The sequence below is a fragment of the Mytilus galloprovincialis genome, chromosome 3 (assembly GCF_965363235.1).
Source record: "Mytilus galloprovincialis chromosome 3, xbMytGall1.hap1.1, whole genome shotgun sequence".
Lineage (NCBI taxonomy): Eukaryota > Metazoa > Mollusca > Bivalvia > Mytilida > Mytilidae > Mytilus > Mytilus galloprovincialis.
This window is the reverse complement of record NC_134840.1, coordinates 59,837,732-59,855,959: the sequence shown is the minus strand read 5'-3', so window position 1 is coordinate 59,855,959 and position 18,228 is coordinate 59,837,732. Positions and strand designations below refer to the sequence as shown.

The following is an 18,228-nucleotide window of genomic DNA, read 5'->3' as shown; positions in this document are numbered from 1 at the left end:
CAATTTTAAAAATCATTTACACTGACATATTGAAATTGATTTAGGTCTACTTCATCAATTATTGGGACAAAATCACAAAGCCTCCGCACAGCTGTTGTTAGAAAGGATGAGAAATATTGACGTATTGCCACGTTCTTTTTAGTTACGTCAAAATACATATAGTACAGGACAAAATAGTAATGGGTAGAAAATAAAGATGACTTTATCATGAAGTGATTGGTTGACTGGTTTAATATTAAAAAAATGCAAAGACGAAGGGGTCGAGATCCTATGGACAATCTTGAACTTGGAAATCAAATAAATTTTTCAGGATCGATTCCAATGAGGAAATTAACCAGAATGAAAATTGTAAAATACTTGATTTTGATATTAGCAGCAGTACTTATTCACACAACTTACAGATTTTTTTGGAAGGTAAGTAATTAAACCACTGTAGAAGATTTACTTACAGGACGTGCGAATTTTTAACCTGCAAGGCAAAACCAGTGTGCGAAGAATATACTTACTTCGTACAATAAAATTAGGGCAGTTTTTGAAACGTTACCGATTTCCCTTGAAATTTCTCGACAAATGCGAGGATTTGAAACACATATTGTCTGATATTCAATACGTTGATATAACAGATTATTATTGTCGAACCGTGGAACTTTAATTGTTGTTGTCTAGTTTTGCATAGCTAATTTTCACGGGAAGATTCCCGATATTGCCTTGCGTTGAATGTTGAAAAGAAAATAATAAGGGGGGGGGGGGGCATTAAAAATAATTATAGAGGAGTCAATGACCAGACCAAAAGAGGTAGCCGTATCTTTAACGGGCATACGTCAGTTGATTCTGTTTTGGTGGCAATTAGAGGTAAATGCGATATTATGGATTATCATCAATTCAATTTGAAATCAAAGTTCTTGGGATATTGGACTTGCATTTTAAAATAATAAAAATTGATGAACTAAAAAAAAAATATATATATACAGCAACAAACGACAACCACTGATTTACAGGCTACTGACTTGGGACAGGCACATGCAGAATGTGACGGGGTTAAACTAGCTTTAAGGCATCAACCCACCCCTAAGCTGTAACAAAAATCACAGAGTGGACGTTGCAGGGTACTTTTACGTCCCAACAACAAAAAAGACACAAAGAACAGACATGGGAGTACTCGCAGTTACTGGTAATATTAAAACCATTCCTCTAATACTAAAATATCAATCAGTGGACATCCAACATTCACTGCATGGATTGAGAGTATATTTGACGTCATTACAAATCAGAGAAAAACATGAATGTCTACTTATGCATACCAAATAAACAATATACCTTCCTTTTTAGAGTGATGACAATTTTAAAGATGTACCTCAAAGTATACCAACAATAAAAGATAATCAAGATAAGAAAGTAAACGAAGAAATTGATTCGTTCAAAGCTAGATCGGGAAACAATGAAAATGTATATAAGGATTCGTTGATGGAGGAAAAACAAATACTATCTAGATTAAAAGAAAAAAGAAAAAGATATGAAAGTTTTAAAAAATCAATAGACAAAGCTAAAAATGAAATTCATATTGAACAAGCCGTTGATACCAACGACATTATGGACCTAGACCAATCAGACCAGTCCAAGTATGAGATTAAGCAAGAAAACAAAGATGGTATAAAACAAGAAACTGAATACGATATAAAACAAGAAAACAAAGGAGACATAAGACAAGACAATAGAGACGATATAAGACGAGAAAATAAAGACGATATAAGACGAGAAAATAAAGACGATATAATACACTTAGAACAATTAGAAATTGTTGAAGATAAACAACAAGAGGCCAAAGCATTAGAACGGGAACACAATATTGAAAGCAAAATAGCAGAAATTTTAGATGAAGTTAAAATAGTGTCAGAGGAAAAGGTAGAGGACGAAATGAAGGTAGATCTCGTCGCACTACAGAGAGAAGAGGAAGAGTTGAAGAAAGCAGAGAAATTCATAGACGACAAACCAGCCGTAATACCATCAGCAAATCCTGTTTTCTTGGAGAAAGCAAATAAAGTAGTCGAAAAGATGGAGGTTGAAATTAAAGGTACTATGGATGTACACGAGGAACACGGAATCCCAGAAATAGTCACTGCGGCGAATAGCAAAGATTTCGAAGCAGTAAAACAATTGGTCGTATCTCTCCAGAAGTTCTATCCAGATAAGAAAATCTATATTTTTGACCTTGACCTTACAGATAGACAGAGAAGACATGTAAGATTTAGACTATTACATAGAAATTATAAAGGTTAAAGAAAACAAATTTCAAAAGCAGCACAACTGCAATTACTGCTCGTGTGGTATTCTCTATTCGTAAACACCAAAACATTAATTTGTTGGAGTTTCTTTGATTGAAATGTAGTAACAGTTATGCTGTCAGTATGTTGAATATTGGAACTTTAATTTGATTTATTCAAGAAAAATAAACAAATTTGATTGAAAGCATAAAACATCAGTGGTATGTCCCACTTTCACGTTTGGAACGGTTAAATCGGGATCGGAACTTCTGAATGTCTAGTTAGTATGAATGGAGTTGGTATAAGAAAACACGATCCTATATAGAAAATGGAAAGAACGACTAAGTCAAACATAATTAGGAGAAAAAACAGATTTTCATGATACATGTATGTCAATTTCCAAAATATAGCCATGCATCACATTCAGAAAGATATACTAGTAATCCAATGAAAATTTTCACCACTTTTAGCGCAGTCAGTTATTAAAACATATAATTATTCAGTCTGATTATTTGATGCGATATGTTAATATTTTATAGTTGATGGCAGCATGCAACGTGAGGATACGAGAGTTTTGGTCCAATTTGTTCCCCGACTTCGTTTCCGTTTGGAATCATTATCACTGGAAGCCACTTATTATTCAGGTGAGTAGCTGTTGGAAAACATGCCTTTGTTTACATGAAATAAAGGGTGGTGAATTCATGCACAAACGGCCGTATAGTTCCAAAAAAAAATAATTCAAGTTACTCAAAGGTATAGACGTAAGTAAGCACCTGCAAGGTATCATACATCCTTCAGCAAACGAAAAAACAAGTACTGTATACTGGTATAGTTAGCCTTAAAAGGCACAAATCTATTAAACAAAGAAAAATATTTATGACCAAGCATTAAACGAAAAACAAAATGACAGACAAAATTCCAACACAACCACCGAATAACAAATATTTTATAGGCTTACGATTGAATACTCCATATTTATAGAAAATTCAGTCAATTTTAGATTTCTCGGGTGTAGACCTTTTAGGACTAGTGGCAAATATTTCATGCAAATTCCGTTACTGAAGATAGTGCTTGAAAAAAATGAAACAACATTTCCAAAGTATTTTAAGAGTTCTTAATATTTTACCATAACGACATTCATCTTAACCACGTCTTTACTTACGACTTAAGGGTACAAAAAAAAAAACCAGTGGAGCTTGACAACATGCATGGAAATGTAGTGCATCGTTTTACTTTAAAGGTATTCGAACATGTATTATGCCTAGTTAGTTTGTTTTTCTGTTTTCTTTTGTTTATTATTTTAATGTTTTGTGTATTATTTCAGACTGCTTTGGCGGAGTTTGGTCATATAATGTGGATAAATCCTGGTTTCGTGGCAATTTCTCCAGCTATAATGGATGTTTTTAAAACATCGGCCGATCTTCAAGTGAGAGTTCTTGGCCAAAATTCGCCACACACGACACACGCCGTAACCCATCGTCAGATGTACAAATACTTACCAACAGATAGAAAGAAATTGTATCACACGCCACATATGGAAATATTTGCCTTAATTCTTCATAATTCCGACAATGTCATTAATAAATTTATGAAATTACTGGTTGCCTGTGCGATGGAACCAAAGTGTTTAGCTCCACAATCAGCCAAATGGAAGTGTGATTTCGACTTTTCAGGAAAAGAGTATGCAGACTGTCATAGATACGATGAATCTGCTATGAATATTCTCCTTAAAAACTGGTTTGAATTTGACAACTCGAAAATACTAAAATCTGGGACCATCTTTAGACCATTTGACCGGGATGATAGAATGCATTTGAAAATGTGTAGGGACGAACATGATATGAAATAGAATAAGGAGCAAAAAACTTAGCCGAGCAGTTCTACTTAAATCACTCTTCAGTTGCTGTTTATACATTATAGACAATCGTTTATGTTTGAACAACATTTTCATAGGAATATTAACATGATATTTCTGTAATATAAACTGTCTAAACAACTGTTCACATGTTCATATATGTATGCAGACCAATATTTACTTTGAACGTTTAAAGGACTATACTACTGTTCGCGGATATAGTTGACATAGTGGTAAAACATTTTGATATTTTCTCCGTGAGAAAAAAAAAAACACTGTTGAAGAATTCAACAACCATTCAGTGGGTTCAGCTTCATAGTGTGCAAAATCTTTCATTTCTAAGCAAAGAGTGACAAATCCTTCTATAAAATGACAGGCCTTTTTTCTGCATTTTAAAAGAATTTTTTTCAAAGGTCCATAGTAGTGTGTATACTGTGGCAATAGAGTTTTTTTCAAATATCTTGTCCTCTACCACTTAGATGGGACAAAAGCTATACCTTATCAAAACTTTGTGTTTGCGATCACGATAATATCGATCATTCCATCATGGAATTGGAGCTACTGGTTGTTTTCAGGGTGCAAATAATATATATATATATATCGTTTTTATATGTAGGACTATGTATTTACTTGACTTTTGTATGCCTCATATCAACGGACCTCTTGTACAAAGTGTTTAATAAAATGACCTTCTTATAATCACCTGGAGCCACCTAGCTCCTGTTTAAAATCAATGTTACCTGATCTGTTGGGTTTTCTACATATTATTTTGTAATTGTCCGCTGTTTGTTCAGTTCTTTCTGTAATTTGCAACATTGACGCTTCTGTTCTCTGGTCTATATAATGCACAATAGCAAGTTACAAGTCAATGGCGGATTTAACGGCAATAGGGGATTAATCAACAGCAATTTGAAAATTGAAGATTTTTGTATTTAAGTAAAAGTTTACGTTTATAATACAAGCCAACGTGTTTTTATTTTTCGTCCCCTACTACTTGTGACAAAATTAGGCATCAAAACTACCTCTTCCTATTGATCTGCCCGTCGCCTCTACATTACAAGTACAAACATTACTTTTTTCAATTTTGAATTTCTACATCAGAATGTTCATGTTTTATCTATTATACAATCATATATAAAATTATAACTCCCAGACAAGTAAATGAAAAATTATCAACAAACACAAATAGCATATCCAAATGATGATTTTATATGAAATGATGTGCCTTACATCTTATACTATAGTCTCAGCTTACATGGATAATTTTTCGGAATCTATTATATAAAAAAAGAATATGAAGATGCAAAACTATCATAAATATGATACAATTTTGACACTCATCGTCTGTAACATATATGACGTAAATATAAGTATTTTGAATTAATAGGAAAATATCCTCCAGTTCCATGTCTCCACTAATATTTGGGGTTTGTCTCAGGAGGTCCATCTAAAACTTTCTTGATGAAATCTGAAAGTGTATGATTACAATTTACTAGTATATTAATATTATTAATACATGTAACTGACATAAGAATAAATCGAAAACATCGATTCACTATTTGAAACAGCAATATGCTTATCTATTTTTTTAAAGAATCTACTGAGGCTTTTTATGTGATTTGCCAACACAAAACACAGGCGGTGACATATTGTCTTTGGCACAGAGGGCAATTAAATAGTGCTTAGGCTATTGTAAAGTTGAAATAATACGATGTTGGATGTTCTATGATTTAGGTTCTTCTGGTTGTTATGTTATCAACATTATTTTTGTCTTTCAAATTGTAAGTGCGACGAGTGAGTCTGACGAAGATCATTCCAAAATCGTGGGTTTTGAGCATGAACATCATTTCATTTGGTTTTTTTTCCCAAATATATGTAAAGATATTTTTTTAAATAAAAAGATAACGAAAAACTTTGTTGATTTTTTTTCTTGAATCCGTATTCCTGCAACAGAACACCATAAAAATTTCAGAATCCGTGTTTGCCATACTGGTATTACCTTCAAATTTAATGTTACCATCTAAATCCGCTTGAACATCAGTTTCTTGCAAAATTTCGTCTATTTCCTCGTCTTTTAACTTATCTCCTGTAAGATCAAAGAGTAAACACTTTATGTTACAGTGTAAGAGCCGGCGGAACATACTTTTGGGGAGCGCGGAGATAAAAAAAAAAATTCAAGTCAAATAACGTTATAAGTGAGTTTCAGAGTACAATTTAAAATATTTCTAGAATGAAATTCAAAACAGTGTAGCTGTGGCCATTGATTGACACATTAAAATCATCCATTGACTGGGACAATTTACGCGAACGTTTGTCTGTAACGACCACTGTTCACGACGTACCTACGATAGACATTTAAACTGTGGGGTCACCAAAGGTTTCTTAACGCCTTTAATTATAAAATAATTCGAAAAATTAATCAGGAATAACCTCTGTGTTTTGATTTATATAATTGATATAAATCAAAATATCGTGTTATTTCTGATTAATTTTTCGAATTACTTTATTTAGGTGTTGAGAACCTTTGGTGACCCCATAGTTTAAGTGTCTTTAAAAAGTACACAGTGAGCATTGGTCGTTACATACAAACGTTCACCTAAATTGTCCCAGTCAATGGATGATTTTAATGTGTCAATCAATGGCCACAGCTACACTGTTTTGAATTTCATTCTAAATTTAAAGATATAGTCCATCTTCTTTCATACATAAGTCATAAATGTTCAACTTAAACCGCAAATAATTAAGATATCCTCTTTTCTACAAACAGAATTTCTATTAATTCAGTCAACAATTTTTCAATGGATATTTTTTAACATTTATAACGGATGTCAATTTTTTAATAAGTTCTATGAAAATCAAGACCTAATTGACCATGCACTATGTGAAATTCGAATAGGTTATAAAATTCAAATATACCCATTACTGTTAACATATGTCTCATTTCACCAAGGGAGATAAATCCCATGCCTTCCCTGTCAAACGACTTGAATGCCTCCATGAAATCTTGTATAGTTCCAGTGTCTTTTTCTTTTTCTATTGCTTTAACTATTGGAATAAATTCTTCGAACGAAAATTGTTTTTCTCCTGTAAATACATGTTATATGCTTAATTGAATAAAATGGACAGATAATATTATTAATATAAAAGCAACCAAGTTTTGGGAGTAACCCTCGGAATCTTTCATTTAGGTTCTATATGAAGATAAAGAGACGTAGTTTGGTTGCCAATGAGACAACTATCATTAAAGACGAAATTAATTCTCAGTTAACAACTAAAGATCAACATACAACCTTCATGCGCAGTGTGCTCCCATAAAATGGAACAAGGATGAAACAGCAAACTGTAAATATCAGATTGACATGAAACATTTATACTTTTAATTACTGTTTTTATTCTTTTCGTTTATTAAAAGTTTGAAACAAGACTTGAATTTTGACATTCAAATTCCGTAAAGATCTTCTTCAGGAAGAGCACTCTATATTACTGTTCATAACGTTGCAGTATTCATTCGGAGTTTAGTATGACGTCCATTATCACTGAACTAGTACATATTTTTAAGGGGCCAGATGAAGGACGCCCCCGGGTGCGGGAGTTTCTCGCTACATTGAAGACCAATTGGTGGCCTTCTGCTGTTGTCTGCTCTAGCCTCTATGGTTGGGTTGTTGTCGCTTTGACACATTCCCCATTTCCTTTCTCAATTTTACTCCAAATTATAGCCGCCGACATGTAACATTGGTTCTCTTATGTCGATTTTTTTGTATATATTTTTCTTCTATTTTACCCATTTATTTGTTTACCTATTTTGTCCGATAAGAAGAGGAAATAAAATGACATTGAGTGTTGTTCTTTTTTCATCTCCGCAAACTTAAACCAATTTCATTCAGAGTTGAAAGATTGATGGATGTATAAAACACTCAAATGAACGTTGGGTACTGCAAGTGTCTATATTTTTGCGATATAAATAGAATAAAACATACCAGCCTTTTGGGTTCCTCCAACTTTCTTAACAAATGATTCTGTTGGGTAATATCCACAACACCGTAAAAGGTCACCAACCTTTTCAGCGTCTATCAAACCATCACGACCGTCCCAAAAATCGTACAAATCAAATACTTCTCTCACTTCTGTAAAAAAATAAAAGAATACAAAGCATTTTGCTTAACATATCAAAGTCAATATAACACTCGTTTCTTAAAGTCATTTTGCACCGTATTTTTCCTCAAAGAATATACATGCTGATATATTTTGCACCCGTCGCCGATGTAAAGACGTACCCACTATGTGCAAGATTTGTCCAGGGATAAAAAAAAACAAGCTTACACACAATAGCGTTATTGCCTACTCTTATATAATATGTATGCGTGGAATCCCACATTCTATTTTGTTATTTTGTCAGCTCAAAATTTTAACGTTTGCTCCGTTTTGAGTAGTTTTCTGCCTTGGAAAGACATTTGATATTCATTTTTGTCCCTCTAATATCTATGAACTAAATATAAATTGACGTGTCACTCAGTAAAGATTGCAGATTGACACTTAAATTATTCCCGGGCTTGTATTTCCTATCATGATTTTTCTTGATAGAGGATTGCTAGAAGCTATTAAACCAAGAGTTCCAAATGGTGAACTCGAAATCATCCCTTCGTAAAATTTTACGGACGCCATTACGAGTTGGTTGACCGTTACGGAATAACGGTCTTTTTATTTTTAGCCATGGCGTCATCAGTTTATTTTCAATCTAAGAGTTTGACTGTCCCTCTGGTATCTTTCGTCCCTCTTTAAATTAAAACCCCACATACATGTAACTCTAAAAATATTTATTTATGCACCAACTTAATAAAATCCATATTAACCAAACTGGTTTGAAAATAAAAAAAAAAGAAGATGTGGTATGATTGCCAATGAGACAACTCTCCACAAGGGACCAAATGACACAGGAGTTAACAATTATAGGTCACCGTACGGCCTTCAACAATGAGCAAAGCCCATACCACAAAGTCAGCTATAATATGCCCCGAAATGACAATGTAAAACAATTCAAACGAGAAAACTAACTGTATAATTTATGTACCAAAAAATGAACGGAAAACAAATATGTAACACAACTAGAGGCTCTAAAGAGCCTGTGTCGCTCACCTTGGTCTATGTGAATATTAAACAAACGAAGCAGATGGATTCGTGACAAAATTGTGTTTTGGTGATGGTGATGTGTTTGTACATCTTACTTTACTAAACAGTCTTGCTGCTTACAATTATCTCTATCTATAATGAACTTGGCCCAGTAGTTAGTTTCAGTGGAAAATGTTAATAAAAATTTACAAATTTTATGAAAATTGTTAAAAATTGACTATAAAGGACAATAACTCCTTAGGGGGTCAATTGACCATTTCGGTCATGTTGACTTATTTGTAAATCTTACTTTGCTGAACATTATTACTGTTTACAGTTTATCTCTATCTATAATAATATTCAAGATAATAACCCAAAACAGCAAAATTTCCTTAAAATTACCGATTCAGGGGCAGCAACCCAACAACGGGTAGTCCGATTCATCTGAAAATTTCAGGGCAGATAGATCTTGACCTGATAAACAATTTTACTCCGTCAGATTTGCTCTAAATTCTTTGGTTTTTGAGTTATAAGCCAAAAACTGCATTTTACCCCTATGTTCTATGTTTAGCCGTGGCGGCCATCTTGATTTGATGACCGGGTCATCGGACACATTTTTAAAACTAGATACCCTAAAGATGATTGTGGCCAAGTTTGGATTAATTTGGCACAGTAGTTTCAGAGGAGAAGATTTTTGTAAAAGATAACTACGATTTACGAAAAATGATTAAAAATTGACTATAAAGGGCAATAACTCCTAAAGGGGTCAATTGACCATTTCGGTCATGTTGACTTATTTGTAAATCTTACTTTGCTGAACATTATTGCTTTTTACAGTTTATCTCTATCTATAATAATATTCAAGATAATAACCAAAAACAGTAAAATTTCCTTAAAATTATCATTTTAGGGGCAGCAACCCAACAACGGGTTGTCCGATTCATCTGAAAATTTAAGGGCAGATAGATCTTGACCTGATAAACAATTTTACCCCTGTCAGATTTGCTCTAAATGCTTTGGTTTTTGAGTTATAAGCCAAAAACTGCATTTAACCCCTATGTTCTATTTTTAGACATGGCGGCCATCTTGGTTGGTTGGCCGGGTCACCGGACACATTTTTTAAACAAGATACCCCAATGATGATTGTGGCCAAGTTTGGTTTAATTTGACCCAGTAGTTTCAGAGGAGAAGATTTTTGTAAAAGTTAACGACGACGGACGACGGACGACGGACGCAAAGTGATGGGAAAAGCTCACTTGGCCCTTTTGGGCCAGGTGAGCTAAAAAAACAAACGAAAACCACTGAATTACAGACTCCTGACTTGGGACAGGCACATACATACAGAATGTGACGGGGTTAAACATGTTGGCGGATTCCTAACCTGGGACAATATGGTATAGCAGTACAACATAACTAGAGTCTCTAAAGAGCCTGTGTCGCTCACCTTGGTCTATGTGAATATTAAACAATGGACACAGATGGATTCATGACAAAATTGTGTTTTGGTGATGGTGATGTGTTTGTAGATCTTACTTTACTAAACATTATGCTGCTTACAATTATCTCTATCTATAACAGTACTTTCTGTGGAAAATGTTATTGAAAATCTTCAAATTTTAAGAAAATTGTTAAAAATTGACTATGAAGGGCAATAACTCCTTAGGGGGTCAATTGACTATTTTGGTCATAGTGACTTATTTTTAGTTCTTACTTTGCTGAACATTAAATATTGCTGTTAAAAGTTTATCTCTATCTATAATAATATTCAAGATAATAACCAAAAACAGCAAAATTTCCTTAAAATTACCATTTCAGGGGCAGTAACCCAACAACGGAATGTTGTAGATCTTACTTTGCTCAACATTATTGCTGTTTACAGTTTATCTCTATCTATAATAATATTCAAGATAATAACCAAAAACAGCAAAATTTCCTTAAAATTACCATTTCAGGGGCAGCAACTCAACAACGGAATGTCCGATTCATCTGAAAATTTCAGGGCAGCTAGATCTTGACCTGATGAACAATTTTATCCCGTCAGATTTGCTCTAAATGCTTTGGTTTTTGAGTTATAAGCCAAAAACTGCATTTTACCCCTATGTTCTATTTTTAGCCATGGCAGCCATCTTGGTTGGTTAGGCGGGGCACCAGACACATTTTTTAAACTAGATACCCCAATAATGATTATGGCCAAGTTTGGTTAAATTTGGCCCAGTAGTTTCAGAGGAGACGATTTTTCTAAAAGATTACTAAGATTTACGAAAAATGGTTAAAAATTGACTATAAAGGGCAATAACTCCTAAAGTGGTCAACTGACCATTTTGGTCATGTTGACTTATTTGTAGATCTTACTTTGCTGAACATTATTGCTGAATATAGTTTATCTCTATCTATAATAATATTCAAGATAATAACCAAAAACAGCAAAATTTCCTTAAAATTTCCATTTCAGGGGCAGCAACCCAACAACGGAATGTCCGATTCATCTGAAAATTTCAGGGCAGCTAGATCTTGACCTGATGAACAATTTTATCCCGTCAGATTTGCTCTAAATGCTTTGGTTTTTGAGTTCTAAGCCAAAAACTGCATTTTACCCCTATGTTCTATTTTTAGCCATGGCAGCCATCTTGGTTGGTTGGGCGGGGCACCAGACACATTTTTTAAACTAGATACCCCAATGATGATTATGGCCAAGTTTGGTTAAATTTGGCCCAGTAGTTTCAGAGGAGAAGATTTTTCTAAAAGATTACTAAGATTTACGAAAAATGGTTAAAAATTGACTATAAAGGGCAATAACTCCTAAAGTGGTCAACTGACCATTTTGGTCATGTTAACTTATTTGTAGATCTTACTTTGCTGAACATTATTGCTGATTACAGTTTATCTCTATCTATAATAATATTCAAGATAATAACCAAAAACAGCAAAATTTCCTTAAAATTACCATTTCAGGGGCAGCAACCCAACAACGAAATGTCCGATTCATCTGAAAATTTCAGGGCAGTTAGATCTTGACCTGATGAACAATTTTACCCCGTCAGATTTGCTCTAAATGCTTTGGTTTTTGAGTTATAAGCCAAAAACTGCATTTTACCCCTATGTTCTATTTTTAGCCATGGCGGCCATCTTGGTTGGTTGGCCGGGTCACCGGACACATTTTTTAAACTAGATACCCCAATGATGATTGTGGCCAAGTTTGGTTAAATTTGGCCCAGTAGTTTCAGAGGAGAAGATTTTTGTAAAAGTTAACGCAGGACGACGACGGACGACGGACGACGACGACGGACGCCGGACGCCAAGTGATGAGAAAAGCTCACTTGGCCTTTCGGCCAGGTGAGCTAAAAACGAAGTATAAAAATCAGTTGAAAAGGGCTTAACTCATTAGATAAATACACATACAAATACTACACAAAGTTAACATGGCCGGGTACTTGTACATCCCAACAACAAAAAGACACTTAGTACAGATCTGAGAGTACTCGCAGATACTGGCAGCTATATAGTTCAAAGCCACTAACAACTGATAAAAAACAATGCATCTAAAACTAAGTTCAATTAATGGACAAACTTAAAGAAACTGTTGATAAGAAAGATTTTCTGATTTAGATTTGTTTCCTTCTTAGCTAATGTTCATTTATTTCCCCTTCTTAATTATTTGGTTAACCACCGCATGGTTATATATTAATGATTGTACAAACTTGTGCCAACACAACGGTTAACAGTCTTTGACAGCTTTGTGGTTTTAACAAAAATATGGTTTATCTTTTTCTTTCAACTCGATACAACAAAATAAACGAAGCAAAATTAAGCTTTAGTTCTGAATTTATTTTGAAATAATTACTTTTGATATAGATTTCTTCACCAGTTAATAACATTTACCAAAATTTGCTTTAGGGAAAAGTAAAAACAAGCGTAATGACCTGTTACAAAATCTACCGCACCAATTTTACTGCACCAGATACGCATTTCCACTATTAAGGACTCTTCTGTGATGCTCGAGGCATACATATTCAAATGTCGAAACTGTAAACAAAACGCTTAAGAGCTGATAATACCAAAAAGAACTAAAATGAATTCAAACCCGTACAAGGAAATCATGTGAATTTAAAGATTGCTGATACCGGAACAATATTTAAGAATAGTTTGAAGCTGCTGATCTGGCTGTAAGGAACCACTGAGCTTATATATAGTTGTAATCGTGTACGAAAGATCCTTAAATGTTTTCTTATAGAATCGTGGTTTGTTGCCTGTATGATATTAAAGAAGGCCGCCATAGCGGAACGAAGTTGAACGATATAAACCAAATGTCTTAATTTTTTTGTTTGCCTTTTGAGAATTTGGTGTATGTGTAATAAGTTGTTTACTTTAATTTATTTCTATGCTGTGTAGATTTAAGTCTAACTTGTCATTTCGTGCAAGCTGTGTTGTCGATGTCCCTCTATAACCGGGAGACCAAATGATCTTTTGATGTCTAGTTTAATTAAATTTAATACGTTTTTTTGTATTTGTGAGGTTTGCATAATTGACGTTTAATCAAGAAATTATTTATTCTATTCACATGTAAACAGCATGTCGTAGATTAGAAGCAAGTGCATGGCGAGTAATTACAGACCTAATTCATGTATCGTTCCAGATAACCTACTAATCTATTCGCAACAGCTCGTCTTTCATTCATTCTGAAATGTTATAAATGATGACACTATCCTAGTGGTCCTTCTTTGAGTTTTTATGTTAAAAACATGTAAAGATTTTTTTTTTAAACTGTTACACGATTTTGATTGATAGCATGCGTGGCTGGTGGTATGTTTGTTCTTTTGAAAACATGACATTTTTCAAGTTTTAAATTTCAAAGGAAAATGTGAGTCAAAGTAAAACACGTTGAACCATATGATGCAAACTATGTTAATAAAGTTCGTCTATTGGTAGCTGTAATACGTATCTCCTAGCTCTAAGAATCCACAAAGCCAAACAACCAAACATGAGCATTAGGGAAGTACATTGCTTATTTCAAATGACTTCCTAGATTACTGTACAATAAAAGATTTAGATCTTGTTTCATTCAGGATACAAAACAACTTTTTTTTTAATTTTTCTTCAAAACGAAATTAAAAAAAAAATCATCGAGCAAATAAACTTTTATCATATCGTTACGTGTCTAATTGATGTTTATTTTAGAAATTTGTCTTACTGAAATTGGAATTGAAAACCAAGATTTTTATGAGCTTAAATGTACATTATAACTGTAACAAAATCAAATACAAAGAGACTGCTTCAAAGGCAATGTAAAGTATAAATAAACTGAAACATAGATATATTACATCGAATGTTGGTGGTCAGACTTTATATCGTTTAAAGATATTGAAGAACTGAGAACTAATTTGATGTGGTGCATACTATGTTTACTTGTTAAATAGTTAAAGTGGTTGCTATCTGATCTTTTGCATCTTTTATCTATTTGAATTAACCTACCATGTGTAACCGAGATTTACATCTGTTTTACTTCGTGTTTTTTTTTAAATGTTAACAGCAACTGGATAAAACTTAAAACATATATATTTGGCAGTTCGATACACACACATCCGCTAAAAATTACTAAAGCCAATAAATCGAGAAAATCAATTTTTTTTTTATTCAAATTATTTACTGTACAATTTGTATATATTTTATGATAAAAAGTAATGAAATAGTCTGGTTTTCATTTGAAATTCTTCCTAACTCTTTGTAAAACCACAAAATCTTGATGATATGGAATAAATACATCATGTTTTATGTTAATGTCTCGCATTTCATAATTTTTAAAGATAAACGACGCTTCTTCGACACGAAGGCGGATATGATTTAATACATGCTCCTGATAACAATTCACGTTGCTGTTAAACTGTTTGAGATCGAGATATAATATTTTTTTGAAGACACTTGCTGCATTGAATTAGTTGGAAAAGAAATCGTCTCGATCAGATTAATCGGTTCCAAAATATATGATACTGAGCCATTAGGGTGAATTTTTCACAGGCGTTGCGGTAAATTCCAATGAATATTTTTTTTTATAAAAGAATTTTTCATTTATCTGAGAAATTAAGAATCTTCGAAAATGATACTCTCATCTCTTTCCAAAATGCATGTACAAAAATGTAGTATAAATCTCGATTTTCTGGTTCTAGTGACCTATTTTCTGGCCAGACTTTTAATATACATACAATATCTCCTTCAGAGTCAAATTGATATTGCTGCGAAATATTTCAAACCGGTTCGACTAGGGACTGAATGAACATGAACACAGTCATCTTAGCCTTCTACAAGATAATCAGAGCATTATAACCCCGAATTGTATCAGAGTTGGGTGACTGGTGTTCGTTACAAATATTTTTTTCCAGTATTTGATAATTTACTATATGATACAAACATGTGTTAAAAATTAAATGGGTTTGTATATATTATTTTTTTTACTTTTGATTAATTACCTTTATCTTTTAAATGATTATTAAAAAACTTACCTTCAATATCTATTCCATTGGTACTCATCTTTTGTCAAATCTCTGCCTTTTCTTTTGTTAATGCAGAAAAAGTGTTGTAACGAAATTATGAAGTTCATAAATTAATCAGGCAGTTGATATTTAAATTGTACTCTTACGGTACAGTATCTGGTTCTGATAAGAACTCTTAAATTCTGTGGTTTTTTAATTTCCAAAACAAAATAAATGGAATGTACCATCTAATTACTTTAACAGGGGTGTTATCGAAATATTGTCTGTTACTTCAAATTAATCTGGCAATGAGCAGCATGTTCATTGCAAATTTGAATCAGAACTAGATATTTAATTTGTGAAACATCTAGGTTTGGAATACCTTCGTCTGACCATGTGAAATAACCAGAAGTCAATTCACTATTATAAATATACTAATTTATCCTTAAAAGAGTTAGTGTCAAACTATGACATATGATCTAAACTGTTGTATAAAAGGTTTTTATTGTACGTCAAAGTTTAAATGTCTTTGAATGAATCGTATACGAAATCAGATTTGGAATTTATTTTCAAAATTAGACGTTGTAAATGAAACATACGATGTAGAAATATCCTCGAGAATGTATTTGGAACATGTGTTTGGGTCTTTTGACCTTATAAAAGGTCCAAGGTAGCTCAAGGAAACAAAATTTGAAGGTATCAGATTGGTCTTAATTTCAAAGATCACAGACAACCATACTTTGTAAAATAAACACTCTGATTCCAACAAAAAATACTCTTAAAATAACATTAGCCGGAACCATCAGTGGTCCTTTTTTTCTGAAAATGTTAAACTGATCTACCCCATCGTACTTCAAATAAAGGATACTATAGATATATACATTTAATTCTGTTTCATTTATAATGAAATCTAGAACGCCAGGGTAGGCTGAGAACAAAACTGAAGACAATAGAGATGATTTCAACCTCCCATTTCTATGTACATGTAGCAACATCTCTGCAGCGCACATATACAGAGTATAATTCTCAGACCAGTTGATAATATATTCCAAAGCTTGTATTTCCTATTATGATTTTGTTCTTGATAGTTTGCTGCTTACAATAAAGCTATTAAACCAAGGGTTCAAAGTGGTTATGTTGAAGTCATCTCTTCGAAAATCATACGAATGCCATCACGATTTGGCTTACTGATCTGGAATATCTTTTCGATAAATACCATATGTTCCAATTGTAACCGTAATCACATTCTCTTCATCAAACACAACAACACTGAATCAAAATCATCACCAAGTCTGCACTTACATGACCAACACGATCACTCAAACATGTGGACCAGGTCTGCTTATCCTTCAGAAGCATATAGGATACTCCCAGGTTTTGGTTGAATCTTTTAGTGTAGTTTTCTATGTTGTGTATTGTTTACGGTTCTTTTCATCGTTTTTCGTTTTTGTCAATGTTTATCTTTTCTATTTAGATTGATTGTTTGACAAATGACTGATTCATGTCCAGCTGTAAATATTACATGAATATTCAATCAAATACCATGTTTATTAAATATGAATCATAATTATGCTGTTTTGTTCTAGGCTATCATATTGAATCCTGTTTATAAAAAGTTGCATTATTATTCCAACTATTACCAAGCCAGCTTGTGCCCTTGCTATTAAATGTGCATGCTAAATAGCAATTCCCAAGTATTTGATTCAACTAAGCTGCAGATTAATCCAGTAAACCTACCAGACTCAACTCAAGCATGCTACCATATGAGTCAACTACCAAGGTTGTGTATTCTGACAGAGAGATACCATATTACATTCTACTACTAGAACAATCCACTTCATTCCAGAATAAACTAGAGGTACTGTCAGTAAAGCTCACACCTATGATTACTCTACCCCTTGCAAATAGTTATCAAAAGTACCAGGATTATAATTTTATACGCCAGACGCGCGTTTCGTCTACATAAGACTCATCAGTGACGCTCAGATCAAAATAGTTAAAAAGCCAAATCAATACAAAGTTGAAGAGCATTGAGGATCCAAAATTTCAAAAAGTTGTGCCAAATACGGCTAAGGTAATCTACTCCTGGGGTAAGAAAATCCTTAGTTTTTCGAAAAATTCAAGGTTTTGTAAACAGAAAATTTATAAAAATGACCATATAATTGATATTCATGTCAACACCGAAGTGGTGACTACTGGGCTGGTGATAAGTTAGTAAGTTGCAAAAGTATATTATATGATTCAGAATCTGTGAAAGTTATAAATATTTCAGTTAAGTAATTCAGGGGCAGTCATGGACACAAAAATGAAACAGAAGGAGAAATGGACTGACGAACCAACTCCTTATCACTGTAAACCGCCATTTTAAAAAGAGGGACTACTTATATTATAATAAGATTTTTACCTTTTTATTATTTTGTAGTAATGTAGTGGCAAAGATAATCTCATAATAGCTAAAAGAACAAAATTTCTAAGGTCGAGCTGCACTGTGTGGTCTATATTGCCATTGTTGTTTTAGCATCTAATCAGAATAAATAACTTT

The 18,228-nt window shown here is 33.2% G+C and overlaps 2 protein-coding genes across 2 annotated transcripts; one reads left to right on the top strand and one right to left on the bottom strand.

The window, feature by feature from the left end:
* Positions 1-125: 125 nt before the first annotated feature.
* On the top strand, positions 126-6,031 carry LOC143068489 (uncharacterized). Its single transcript, XM_076242584.1, has 4 exons — positions 126-414; positions 1,330-2,238; positions 2,801-2,905; positions 3,586-6,031. Exons 1-4 carry the CDS (start codon positions 244-246, stop codon positions 4,108-4,110), a joined length of 1,710 nt encoding a protein of 569 aa, XP_076098699.1. The 5' UTR covers positions 126-243; the 3' UTR covers positions 4,111-6,031.
* Positions 5,305-15,901, bottom strand: LOC143068490 (myosin, essential light chain, adductor muscle-like). The gene is made up of 5 exons (XM_076242586.1): positions 15,717-15,901; positions 8,094-8,240; positions 7,033-7,200; positions 6,116-6,202; positions 5,305-5,584 (listed from the first exon to the last, which is right to left on the bottom strand). The coding sequence occupies exons 1-5, from the start codon at positions 15,742-15,744 to the stop codon at positions 5,532-5,534; spliced, it is 483 nt and encodes a 160-aa protein (XP_076098701.1). The 5' UTR covers positions 15,745-15,901; the 3' UTR covers positions 5,305-5,531.
* Positions 15,902-18,228: the final 2,327 nt, after the last annotated feature.

What these genes read in the sequence shown, in the direction of transcription:
- LOC143068490 (XM_076242586.1), bottom strand. Translation starts at nt 15,744, where the DNA reads ATGAGTACCAATGGAATAGATATTGAAG. An exon ending in TGGAGGAACCCAAAAGGCTG is followed by an intron (nt 7,201 to 8,093) that starts GTATGTTTTATT and finishes ATGTATTTACAG; the next exon opens with GAGAAAAACAATTTTCGTTC. An exon ending in ACATATGTTAACAGTAATGG is followed by an intron (nt 6,203 to 7,032) that starts GTATATTTGAAT and finishes TTGATCTTACAG; the next exon opens with GAGATAAGTTAAAAGACGAG.
- LOC143068489 (XM_076242584.1), top strand. Translation starts at nt 244, where the DNA reads ATGCAAAGACGAAGGGGTCGAGATCCTATGGACAATCTTGAACTTGGA. An exon ending in CAGATAGACAGAGAAGACAT is followed by an intron (nt 2,239 to 2,800) that starts GTAAGATTTAGA and finishes AATATTTTATAG; the next exon opens with TTGATGGCAGCATGCAACGT. An exon ending in GGAAGCCACTTATTATTCAG is followed by an intron (nt 2,906 to 3,585) that starts GTGAGTAGCTGT and finishes GTATTATTTCAG; the next exon opens with ACTGCTTTGGCGGAGTTTGG.